Here is a 13867-nt window from a genome sequence, read left to right on the forward strand (position 1 = left end):
TAAAATATTTTGAAAAGCCATAATGAAAAAATGCTTATTAATGCAAAAATCCAAACTTTATTGTTTCTCCTTGGGGCTAAATTTTTTAAAACGTATGTAAAATTGGATACAATTTTGATGGTGCAAGCAATAAGTTTAAAAACCAGTGTTGGCAAATTTTAATAAGGGAGATTGATGGGACTATCTGTACCCTGTGATTATTTTTTCCTAAAAGAAATGCAGAAATACAAACAGATATCCATCCAGATGGGGTTGATTTTTTTCCTCCACCTCGCATTATTAGCAGTTACTGAGACATGTGATTGAGTTGGATAGATATTTCTGGAAATGATGCATGGTTTGCAATGCATGCTTTCAATGTGCTTCCCGCCATTATGGCATAACGCGTCTCATTTGGAAATACAATGATCATTTCTGCTGAGTCATGCCCAGTCAGCTGATATAATAACACCTCTATTTTGTGAATCATTTCAGATATCAGAGAGCTATGCCTTCCTACCAAGAGAAGCGGTGACACGGTTTCTAATGAGCTGCTCAGAGTGCCAGAAAAGAATGCATTTAAACCCAGATGGAACAGATCATAAAGGTAGCCGCAGTGTCAAATAGTGAGACTTAAAGTAATTGTATTCATAATGGAAATTTATAGCCCACATTTTTATAAAAATGTGGCCGATGGAAACAGTTCAAGTCAGATCATCTCATTTATTCAAGTAGGAGGCAGTGAGTGTTGAAAATCCACTTACCAAGTAGCTCTGTGCCCTTTCTCAGAAGAAAGACAGTTTTGACTGTGGCAAATAACTTTTTTTTCCCTATAATAATGTTTTAATTTTCATTTACTATGTATATTTCATGGTATTTTAGGTATATTCGGTGAGGAAATGGATGTTCCATCATCTGTGTCCTTTTAAGTCTACCAGTTTCTTATTTCTAAAACTAGTGGTGGGGAGGGTAGAGCTCAGTGGTAGAGTGCGTGCTTAGCATGCATGAGGTCCTAGGTTCAATCCCCAGTACCCCATTAATAATAAATAAATAAACTTAATTACCCCCCACCCCCCCAAAAAAGTAACGAATAGTATGGAGTTCTTTCACTGAAAAATTGTACATAAAAGTTATACTTTGGCTTCAGCGTTCATTAAAAATTAGTTGGATTATTTTTCCAATCGATGAATTTTTCTCAGAGATTAAATTCATCTCAAAGATACATGTATGCCAGCCTATTTCCATGCATCGAAAGATGAATAGACTAGCAAAAATATTTTTTAAAAAGAGGAAATTTCCTTTTGCACACAATTAGTCCATGTGGAAAGTACGTGTGCAGCAAGGGAGAAAAATACAAAACTACCAGTGATTTTGTTTAATCATTATCTTAGCTTCACTCATTGTTATCCGGGATATCAAAAAGCTCCCCTGTAGTTAGAAATAACTAACTTATCCATAGTGCTAATTTGTCCCAAGACACCTTTGTAGAACCTTACCAGTTACTTCTTCCGACGCGCCATCTCTGATGCTACCAATCTCCTAAACAGTTGGTATCTAGAATCTTATTTCAATGTGAGCGAAGCGGATCATTCTGAAATTACAGGTAGAATGCAGTCTCACTTTCATTACCCCTTAAAAATGTTTCCTTACAGATAATGGAAAGCCTCCCACTTTGGTGACCAGCATGATTGACTACAACATGCCAATCACCATGGCCTATATGAAGCACATGAAACTGCAGCTGCTAAACTCCCAGCAGGACGAGGTAAAACGGAAGTACCTACGTTTGTACCACTTACACGTCGGAATGCAGTTTGATAGCCGTGACTGTCGTGTTAAGCGTGACGGCATTTGGAAGACAGTAATTTATTTTTTTAATGACAGGAATGTCACTAGGATTGCCTAGACGGAGAAACAGGCAGAAACTTCTAGTCTTCAACAGAGATTCCCTGACTTACCCTGTCAGCCTTAGTGCTGTGAGGGAATCTGTTCATTCTCGAGAAAGATTTATTTTCCTTAATAGCCCACCATGGAACTGGCCTTGGTTAATTTAAGTGCTAGAAGGTCCAAGGGAAAGTATTAGAAGAGTGTGGACCCAGGGAGATTTTTAGCACTGAGGCTGTTTTATCTGGAAATCAGAAAGGTGAACGTAATAGATATTTCAAGTATAACCATTTCCCCACCATCCCAATCTTGTGTATATATTAAAGTTGTTTTTCAGTTAGCCGTTATCCTATGTATTTGTTTATCTACTTCTCTGCATTTTCTACAATTTGGGGTGATTCTTCTTAATTAGAGGTGTTTTGATTTTCCAAATTATTCTATTTCATTTGTGCATAAGATTGTAGCAATGTGCTTGTTGGTGTATATTAAGCACTAAATGCGTATTTGTTAAATATTCTTCTCTAGCATGCTAATTAACTCACCAGTTCGGTTGAAACACCTCTAGGGCAGAGACTAAGTTGGGAAGGTACCCTGTGTGTGTTCCCCCAAAGACTTACAACAATAGGGGTTAGTAAATCCTTATTAACTAGCGAGTAGCCATTAGTCGATACACACATTCAGATTGTCTATATTAGGAGAAGTTTCTTGGACTAATACATTCCCTCCTTTTTGAAATTTCTCTACAACAGGAAATGAGGTTAAATATTTATTTTTAAATATAGCATTATTTGGTGAAGGATTCGTAAATTCTTTTAAAATTATTGTGTTAGTTTTATTCATAAAACTCAAATTAGATTTTTTGTTTTCTTTATTTGAGTGGCTTTAATTTCAGAAGTATATTTATAAAATTGTTTTATCTCAAAAGATTTGATTAAGAGGACACTCTGTAAGAATATCTGTATGAGTGCGGTGGCAGAATCAGGTTCCATGTTACCAGATAGCGACATCTAAATGATTCAATAATTGGAAATAAAGTCATTTAATGATAAGAAAGCCAATTAAGAAAATATTACTGTTTATCCATCCCTGAGAATGAAAATATTATTTCATGATTCATCACATAATTGAAAATTAAAAAAAAACAAACTCATAAACTAGTTAGAGCTGTCAAATTATTTGTAGGAAACTCATTTAGATACTGATACGTTTATTTCTAGGCCAAAAAGTAAGATCAGCTTTGTGCCAGCAATTGAGCCCACATCTGCTAAGCTCTTCTGTCTTCTAAGAAATCGTAAATGTTTCACGTAAGAGAAATAGATCGTTTCATATTTATAACTCTATTAGGAAAATAACTCATCCTTATATTTTGAAAACACGAAATTGGGCATACATTGTCTTAAAAGTTCAGATAAATGATGTTAGGTTATTTACAAAATTTTAGAAATTGTGATTGTTGAAATGTAGGAAAGTGGGCTAGGTAAGGTAGTTCAGTTGTGTTAAAATGGAATATTCCTTAGTGACAAGTTATATTTAAATTTTAATGAGGGTTTATTCAACTACTTCAACCCATATTTATTATCTTCTCTGTGACTGTCACTCTTGTAGATAATGGAGATAAACAGTGAATGAACTGACAAAATTCTTGTCTTTATTAAGCTTCTAGTGGGGTTAGGGGGAACAGACAAAAAAGGAAGTAAATAATGAAAATATGTATATAAGATGATAGGAAATGCTATTAAGGGAAGTAAAGAAGGCCAGGAATGGGGTTCCCTTTGAAATTATAAAATTCTGTATCCAATGTAAGATCAATTGACCTTCTTATAAATGGTTGGTGAAAGTTTAAACCATAACAACCTTTCTAGGGGAGAGTCTGGCAATAATTATTTTAAAAAGTTATTTATGTGCTTTGACTAGAAATTTATACTGCAGATGTACGAAATAGTGTATGTATCAGGATGTTTATTGCATTGCTATTAAGATTTGAGGTGACGCTTTTCATAGAAAAGCTTATAATATAGACCTTTGATTGAACATAAGGTAAGTGAAAAACAATGGAAGCTGAGAATGGTGGGAGTGGTTTTCAAGCAGTGTTATGGAAAACCCTGAATGTTTGATTGAGTAGCCTACACATTACTTTTTAAGCATTGGATGTGGCTGCAAATTTATGAGCAGAGAAGTGGCATGTTCTGAAATGGGAAGGTTAACTTGGCAGTAGTTGACGAACAGAAATGCTAGGGAAGAAACTGGAGGTGGGAGATAAACTCGGAAACTATTACATCATTCAGGAAATGGAAGAATAGGGTCTCTAAGCAATCTGGGCAATAGCGTTGGGAATCAGGAGGTATACGGTAGAGACTTTCTAGAGATAAAATGTAGAACTTGAAAACGAAAATGAAATCTGAAACAGATCAGGAATCTGAATTTCAAGGAATTCTCAAAATAGAAATAAAGCTCCATACTAAAATTTAAAAAATAAATAGTGTCATTTTTAAAAAAGGAAAAGACTGGGAAGGAAATTATGTGTTGCAGTAAAGTAGTTGTTCTAATTCTTTAAAATTAATTTTCAAGGGAAGCAGAGTTCTGTGGTGGTTGGCCATGGCTTTCATTATCATGAGATTTTAGTCACAAGGAATAAGCTCACATTGTAGGATGTGAAGATTTCTTTTTTTGGTTGTCATATAAAAATATTCAGAGGGAAGGATTTAGATGAATGGGCTACAGCTGATCGTGGATAAAATAAATCAGTTAATATATCAATCAAGTTTTCTGATTCTTCATCTTTAGAAATCTTAAGTTAATTTCTTCCTAGAGTTATTAGCATTATTTTGCATTTATACCTTTAAAAAACACAATTTTATATTTTATATACTTTTGCCACCATTTCTTAAAAGATAATTTAATCAGTCAATAATCAGAACTTGCAGAATGAATGCATATATTTAGTTTCATTAAAGTTCTTTATAAATGTAAGCAATTGGATAAATGATATTCTGATAAGGAGTAGAATTGTGAAAAGTGAATTGTGTTTCATAAATCACGAAGGAAAATATTTAAAATATAATCATTAGTTTACTTATGATGATAAATTCTTTAAAATGGTGATTCTTTTTTTAATATTACAAAAATATGGAACAGATACGTTAGGTTACATCATCATTTTAATCTCTTGTCCACATGTCTTAAAAAGTATGCCAACGAGAGCATCGTTTAGTGGTGGAAAAATTCATATTGTTTAGCCATAATGTGCTAAAGCAGTTTGTATAACTGTTCTGTAGGACAGAGATGGCTGCCTTATGATTTGTCTAGCTTTTCTTTAAACATACAGACACATATCCTCACAGACATACTTTTTCACATAAACATATAGACAAACATATATATACATATATCTCAGATAGTTGTATGTGTGTATATATATACACACACACACATATACCATGGAAACAATATTTTGCTAGATTATATCTACTCAGTTATTTGTAGTATATATAATAAAAGCTTTTATAAAGACTATATGTAGTATTCACGGCTATTTATAAACACATGTTGATCATCTTTACCATCATATTTAAACTGATTTTTGTGTGTGTTCATACAATGTAATAAATATGATTCTTACATACTATAGAATTTGTTATACATTGTATATAATAATATCAAACAGTTTCATGCTTATTGTGTATCTGACATTGTATTAACTGCTCTAAATGTATTATAGCCTTTCAAGCATGATACAGCCCAATGGGACAGATATTATTATTATTCCCATTTTATAGGTGAGGAAACTGAGGCACAGAAATGTCAGATAACTTGCTTAAGGGAACATGTCTGATAGATGGCAGAGCATAAATCTGAATCCAGGCAGTCTGGCTGCAGAGAATGTGCCCTAAAGTGGTATATTACAGGCACTATATATAGCATATGCAATGGATATCTGTGTCATCTAGCTTGTGTGCATATATATGTGTGTATTTGTATGTGGTACACACTGATAAAGGAAGTAAATAATGAAAATATGAATTCTGTTATTTTTTTCTCTTTTGAATATATATATTTATTCAGATGCTTAGGATTTTCTTAGAATTTAGACTTGGAGAAAACATAATGTACCAAGAGAGAGGTTATGCTGCCGGGAGAAGGCTGCGTGGCAGATTGCCCAGGGGCCTCACAGGGGGCATTTCCTCGCTGAATTAATGAGTAGCTGGTGCCACTCAGTATACCAGACATGATCAGACCATTGGTAAAGGACGAACACCAGAGCCACCTGGGCCTGACCCAGGGATGAGAGTGCCAGTTGCTAGTCTGCTAGAACGCTCCTGTCCCCTAACCGTAGCAGCTTCTTTGCTGATACCAAGATGTCATTTTTGAAGCCAAGGCAGATTTTCTAGTCAAAGAAGCCATTTTTCAAGCCTGAGTGATATTTTAATGAATCCCAGTTCTGGACTATGATATGATAGGATATGGTATGATAAATTACTTAAATGCCCTGTGCCTCAGTTTCTCAATCTGTAATCATTGGGTAAACCCTGGTACCTAACCACAGGTTGTGATGAAGATGAAGTGAGTGAACAAATATTAACACCAGTCCTACAACATAAATAGCATACAACACGCATAGCAGCACTGCTGCCGCTAACTAGGACGTGAACGTTAACCTTTCAGATCAAGCATGTGCGGAGTGGCGTTAAACCTGGCGATTTCAGTCAAACATTTGCGATACTTTACACGGGTTTCTCAGGCCTGTCTGCCTACAAAAGCACACCATTTATCCAAAAATCAGTTCTCCAGAAGGAGTTTGCTTCAGGGAAATGACTAACAGCCACATATCACAGATTTGGTTAAAGTTAGTATTTGACAGATTTTGATGGATTGTCCATTTGGCAAAGTTGCCTCTAGGTAATTTAGTCATTTGATGAACTGGCTTTTTGGTAAATGGATCTTGTACACTTGTACCTAGAACTTTCTGTGGTTGCAGTGCAATTTATATTCCCTTGTAAGGAAAGAAAGGATGTGTTAAGATTACCTTTTCTCAACAAATGTGGACTTTGAATCTAGCCATGCAAGTTTGTCTGTTATTAGAGTCCATCCTGTTTACCAGTGAAAAATTTTGAGTTCAGATTTTCTTACTGCAGCCTAAGATTTTTGCTTACAATGATGTATTAAGTCATTTATTTAAAAAACCACAACATGTATGACTTTTTATGTTGTGTTTTATGAATGACTCTTTTAAGAAGTTTTTTGCTCATTAAAAAAAAAATTCCACTCTTTCTCATTCAGATAATTCCCCAACTACATCCTTCCTAAACACATTATTTTACCTTTGACATCTGCCTGTAGATAAATCCATTGAATCTTCCCAAGTCTTGAAATCTCTTAAAGGGAGAAATTATGCCCTTATTTGTTATTTCAAGAATCTATTAATGTGTAATATATTTTACTGAGTTCTGCAAAAGCTTACTTACTGGCTAAACTCTAATTGACCTTAGAGATAAAATGGTCATTATCTGAATGTATTCTTATTTTATGATACTTGATGATATTTTAAAACCATTTTCAGGATGAAAGTTCAATAGAAAGTGATGAATTTGACATGAGCGACTCAACACGGATGTCAGCCGTGAACTCTGATCTTAGCTCCAACCTTGAGGAAAGGATGCAGAGTCCGCAGGCTCTCCACGGCCAGCAAGATGGTAAGCCTTTCCAATTGAACAAAGAAATAAAACAACAGCAATAACCCGAGTCAGAATTTATTAAAACAACCACCACCTCTTATTCTTGTGTTAATTTTTATCTGTTTCTATGGGGACTTTTTTCTGTGGATTCAGGTATTATCCACTTGACTATTTTTAGATTCACTATTTTATTTGCTTAAAACTGCAAATACTAGTTGTAAAATCCAAGCTTGTCCATGGTTTGCTCTCAGAACTTAAAATGAGTTGTATCGATATAGTTTGGGTTTCTGCAATGTTTTCTAGCTTTGGTTTCTTGGGCTATTATTCTCCTGATTGCATTAAGAGTTTAAAAAATGATCAAAAGATTAATTTGGATGTTTTAATTTTCTGCAAGACCAAGTTGTAACTAAAAAAACAACTTCTATAAGAGTACAGTTTTACTGGAGTGATTTGCTGGGTAAGACTATTTTTGCAGGGATTTTGAAGCTGTAAAGGAAAGAAAGATCAGGGTCTCTCATTCCTGGGTCCATTAGGTTCCTGAGTCATCCATTGTTCTTGATAGAATGGTCATGGTCAAGAAAACTGGATGCAAAGAGAAAGTAGACTTGGTAGTTAACACTTTAGGTCTAATATATTCAGATATCTTTGCAGACTATCTTTGTAGATTTTTGTCTTTGTAAATATAAAATTATATATGCAAGTAAAGGACCCTAACCTGGGTGGTTGTGGATGAAAATTCAGGGTCATAAATAGAAGGACGTTGGCCAGTTTTACTCAAAATCAGATTATTATTCCTTTAATTAACAAATTTACACAAACTTTTTGACTCTGTGGTTTTTTGCCTGCATCTGTTGATAATGAAAAAAATCCTTCCTTGCTTTCTCTGACACTTGCTAGTAAAAACTGGTTACAACAGATCGTGCATTTCTAGTTGCCAGTAGTGTTCTGCTTCTGTAGTCAAATGAGAAATTCCTAGTTGTAAACACGCAAAACGTCTCTTAAAAGGTGAGGGGACTTTTGTTTCCACTTCAGGTGAGTCTAAAAGATGCTGGTGACCTAGTTTGCATGATTACAGGGAAGGAGGAGAACCATTGATCATCAGTGATTTAAAAATTTTACTTTCTATGTATTTTACTCACTACGTATTTTAGTTGCTACATAGCAGAGTAGCTATTGCAGTAAAAATTCCACTTTTATTTGGGAAATTTCTAAGAATGTAGTTCTTCTGATGTAGATATAAATTAGTTACTGTTTTTTCTACTAAGATAGTAGATCTTCAGCTTTTGATTTTTTTAATGGAAAATGTTTTCCACGATTACCAGAATCGTGGACTAAAAAAATTATATATGTAGACACACACATACATCACCCTATTAATAATTTGTTCATTTATTTCGCTTGTTTATGCCATCATCTTTTTTAGTCCTTAAATATGGTGGGCTATAAATAACAAGAGGATATTTCTCATGATGCAAATTCTTTATTTTCTCGATTGAAGTTGTCTGTTGTGGATCTTTGGCTAGGGGACAGCTGATGTGTTGTAAATCTGTGTTGATTTAATAAAATGCAGCAGAATAAGCTCAACTCTTACTTCCTCTTAGGAGAAGCACTTTTTCATCATATATTGATGTATGCTTCTCCAACCTAACTCAGCCTTCCCTTCCGTGTTAAACGCCTTTCCCTCATACTTCTCCTTGAGTTTTCTCTTGCAATGACCTCATCTTTCCCCTGCATCATAGGTTCTTCCAGGATCAGCATACAATCGTGATATAATAAACAGCCTCTTTGGAAAGCCTCCCTTGATCCCATTGCACTCCTGTGTTCATTACCCCATTTCTCTGCACCACCTCTGCAACACGCTTTACAGCAAAACTCACTGGCTTGTCTCATCCTCTCCGCTTCCTCAGCTCTGCTCTTTCTGGCTCATCTCAGCGAGGCTCTCATCCTCACCACTCCCACTTCACTTGCTCTTGTGAAGACCACCAGCCGTCTTCATGTTGCCTGATTCATTGGTGAAACCATAGTCCTCATCAACCTCAACACGAGCATCAAAGGACGACACACCATTTGCTTCCTGGGGGGCATCTGTCCTCGGTCCTGTCTGTGGGTTCCTTTTCCGTATCCTGTTCTCTAGATAGTGGAGTGTGCTAGGGTGCAGCCCTGCACTCCCTCCTCCTCCGTACTCGCTCTTTGTGATCACATCGAATCACATGGCTTTCAATACCATCTGTACCATATTTACCTCTCCAAGCCCTGACATCTTTCCTGAGCTCAGAACTCCCCTCCTCTTTATTACCTAAATTTTAATATTCTTTGGTGAACTTATCACTGTATGGGATGATATTTTTATTTATCAGCTGTTTCTCTTCCGTAATGCAAACACCGTACGACTCAGTGGACCTTCTTGTGCTTTTCATTTTCCTTTCAGTTGCTCCATTTGGCATTGTTTTAAATGCTCCATTTTTAAAATGATTAAAATATAATAACTTTTCGCCATAATCATGATTTGTCACATCAGTTTGACATATTTTTTGTGCTTTTCTTTTCTCCTTTACCCTGACTATAGCACTGTCATAGGTAACCCACACTGACAAACTACTATTCCTTATGCTTTTCTGGACTCACACATGCATACACACACATTCACACACAGATGTACACACTCAGGAGATTTTGTCATCATTGTTTTACACAAATAGGCTTGTATCATTTACACTAGTCTGTATCTTGCTTTTCTCCTCCAGTATTACCTTTCTTTTAGAACTTCTTATATACTGAGATATGTACACACACACACACACACACACACACACACACACATGTAATAGTCAGCAAAAAAGACACAGCCCCAATACCTTCAAGTAACACGCAATCCAAAGGAATAAATGTACAGTGATACCATTTACTTTGGGTACAGTTCATCTAACCAATGGGGGAAAAGTCCTGCCTTTGTAAAAATAAGAATTTTTACTAGTGAAACTTTCAGTCTGTGTGTTTCTCATCAGTGGGAACTCTGAGTCCTAGGCCTACACTGGGTCTGGGAGTGCATTTCTTTCTTGTGGGTGTTGTGCATTAATCTCTCGGAGAACTCAGGAGGTCAGGATTTAGGATGTAACAAGTCCATTTGTGGATAGGCAACCTGAATGCAGCTTCAGTGTAAAGCGGTCTGGTCCAGGGTTTCTCAAGCTGGGCCCAATGGACACATCTTTCTTTGCCGTGGGGGGAAATCTTGTGCCCGGGAGGATGTTTAGCATGCAGGTGTTACTTACCCCCCAACTAGGACAATCAAAAATATCTTCAGATACTGCAGACGTCCCATGGGAGACATAATCTCCCCAAGTTAAAAAAAAGAAAAACAGCTGGTGTAGGCAGAGGAGGACCGTCTGGGTAAGAATCCAGTGAGATGAAGATAAAGAGGCCATCGTGGAGAAGTTTAGAAGTGGAAATTGGAGGAAAGTCTAGGAAACACAGCTCAGTCGACTTTCTGAGATTAAGGCAATGTTCTGTATCTGCACTGTCCAATGTGATAGTCACTAGCCATTCTAGGTACTGAGTACTTGATATGTGACTAGTGCAATGGAGGGACAAATTTTAATTTTATTTTGTTTAATTTTAATTAATGTTAATTTATATTTAAATAGCCACTTGTGTCTGATAGCTACTCCCTTGGACAGTATAGGTCTAGAGCATTATTTTATTTTGACTTGGCAGTTAAATTCCTTAGTCTGCAACTTTGGATTAGATGTGTTGGAAATCTTTGGAGAAACTGTGAGAGAAATTCATATTCTAATAGCTGCAGTTTAATATTCATAAAATAGGAACCATGCAAATTTTTAAAAGTTAAATTAAAATGTTCTATTTTCTTAAACACTAAGTGATTACTTTAAGATATTATTGTAAAGAAAACAAAAACAAACCCCTAGTTACAGAGAACAGAGTAGGGGTTACCAGAGTGGAAGTGGGGCTAGGGAGAGCGCTCAGTGGGTAAAGGGGGTCAACTGTGTGGTGTTGGATGGAAACTAAACGTTTGGTCCTAAGTACTTTCTAGTGTGTACAGATGTCGAAATATAACACAGGTAAGTATAACAATGTGTTATTGGACATATATTTATATAAAATAGAAAAAAAAGTTTTCAGTTTTCATTTCACTGTGGTTATGAAAGACTTGCAAACTAATACCAAGGGAAAGAAAGAATTTAAAATATAGATCATTTCGAAGATGTGACTATGTTATACATACTGGGGAAAAGGAGGAAAAGAAGGGAAATGTCTTGCCACCAGGCTAGATAACTAGATAAAGGTGAAGAAGACACAAGCCAGAATGAGGAATTTGGTAAAGAAAAGAACGTGTCAAAATTGATGTATAATATTCAGCTTTTTTTTGCTTATTTGAAGTTTATAATGCTCCCCTAACTCAATGAAAATATAAAGATAAAAAATGCACAGAAACTTTAACTCTTTGCATAGGAAGTAATTTACCCTCATTTAAAAAAATTGAGATATAATTTACATATAATATTGTATTCGTTTTAGATGCACAACATAACAATTTGATATATATATATATATTCGATTGCAAATTATCACCACAATAAGTCTAGTTAACATCCATCACCACATATAGTTACAATTTTTTTTTCTTATAATGAAAACTTTTAAGATCTACTCTCTGAGCAATGTTCAAATAAACAGTACAGTATTATTAACTATAGTCACCATGCTGCATTATTACATCCCTAGGACTTATTTATTTTATAACTGGAAGTTTGTAGCTTTTGACTACCTTCACCCATTTTTGAGTAACATATATTAAGCTTTTTTTAAAACTTTTTTTTGCAATCTTAGAATAATGCCTTTAGGCTAAAATCATTTGCAGGTTGTATAATCATTTGAGTCACTCATGAAGGCATGAGGTTCTTAAAACTGTGGTGTGGTTTAAGGGCTAGTTGTGAAACAGGTTCGGCTTTGCAGCGGCTGAATTCCAAAAGCATTTCTGGGTCAAAAAGCTTAAAGGTGCTCGGTGTGTGCACATTCATCAATTTGTAAGTGTTCTTGTTCTGCCAGCCATTTCAATGGATCATAAGTAGAAATCTTACCACTTAAGGCTTCTGTCGTCCAATCCCAGATCCTAGAAATCTGTGGGAACGTGACTTAGCACAAACCAGTGTTCTTTTTTTCTTAATCAATTGTTTATTCTGAATTTTTACATTCTAAAAACAGCTGATTTTTGCTTTTGTTTTTATTGTCTTAGGTTGCTTATTACAGGATGTCTGGCAAGTGTCAGATTTAGAGACAGTCTCAAAGATTCAATTCAAAATAAATAGTCAATTTCATCTGATAGAGAAATACTTTTCTAAGAGCCATTTTCATTGCTTTTCTGAGTTAATACCAGAATCATGTACTAGTGATATTTTTGTAAGGGAATATTTGTGTTTTATTAAGCTCAGAAACATTATTCAATTATTATTAGGAAAGGACTTATGTATTTTGAAATCACAACAAATTGTATTTTCCCTACTGCTTTTTTTGGTAAGATTATAGAAATATAAAGTGAAGTTGAGGCACATTCTTCAACTTTGCACATCAGCTTAATCAGCCTTAAAAGTAAGGAACCATAATAGAAAAAGACACGTATACATTTCCCTTTGGCCCTCATTTTGTATAATTTTGGTTTTGACAACACAGAATATATTGCCCTTAGGAGAGTGTGTTAAATATCCCTTATTGTTTCCTGACCCATTGGAATAATGCAGATTTTTTTTAAATGTAGCTTTTCTTTTTGCAGTATTTAGTACTTCATTAATGTATTGAACAACGACTTGTTTATACGTTGAAACATTAACGGTGTCCCATGTGCCAAGCACAGTGTGGTGGTAATGTCTAGACACAACCAGAGAGGGAGAAGGACCTGTGAGTTAGGAGTTCTCAAAGCATTCATCAACATTTACTTCATCTTCTAACCAGGATGGGCTTCTAAATATATTCATGGCAACTTTTTCATTCAAAGATGTATTTGATAATTCCAAGGGCATTTAGGAATGTATAGTTCATTTGCCAGAATTTGAAAATCTCCCTTCTTCCACATAATATTTGTATTCTAGAAATGTTTTGCTATGCTTCAGTGGGTCAGGCCATTTTTGATAAACAGGAGAAAAATGAATTGGAATTTAGTGGCTAATCTACATACAAATAATAGATTATAGTGTCTATATATCTCATATATCATATATGTATAACCTTACAGTAATAATTATAATAAACTTTGCAGAACTTTAGGTCTTTACTGCTAAGAACAGGTAAATTTTTGTATATAAATAACTGTAGAGAAAATT

At 35.1% G+C, this 13867-nt stretch overlaps 1 protein-coding gene across 8 annotated transcripts in view; it reads left to right on the forward strand.

Annotated features, from left to right (window-relative positions):
* The window catches only part of NOL4 (nucleolar protein 4), a 239867-nt gene that overhangs the window by 66714 nt on the left and 159286 nt on the right, over window positions 1-13867 (forward strand). For all 8 annotated transcript variants that reach the window (XM_064481518.1, XM_031438989.2, XM_031438990.2 and 5 more), the window contains 3 exons: window positions 475-586; window positions 1632-1744; window positions 7421-7553. In XM_064481518.1, coding sequence (XP_064337588.1) covers window positions 475-586; window positions 1632-1744; window positions 7421-7553 — 358 coding nt within the window. The remainder of the gene's footprint in view (window positions 1-474; window positions 587-1631; window positions 1745-7420; window positions 7554-13867) is intronic.

This window comes from Camelus dromedarius, chromosome 32 (assembly GCF_036321535.1).
Source record: "Camelus dromedarius isolate mCamDro1 chromosome 32, mCamDro1.pat, whole genome shotgun sequence".
Classification (NCBI taxonomy): domain Eukaryota; kingdom Metazoa; phylum Chordata; class Mammalia; order Artiodactyla; family Camelidae; genus Camelus; species Camelus dromedarius.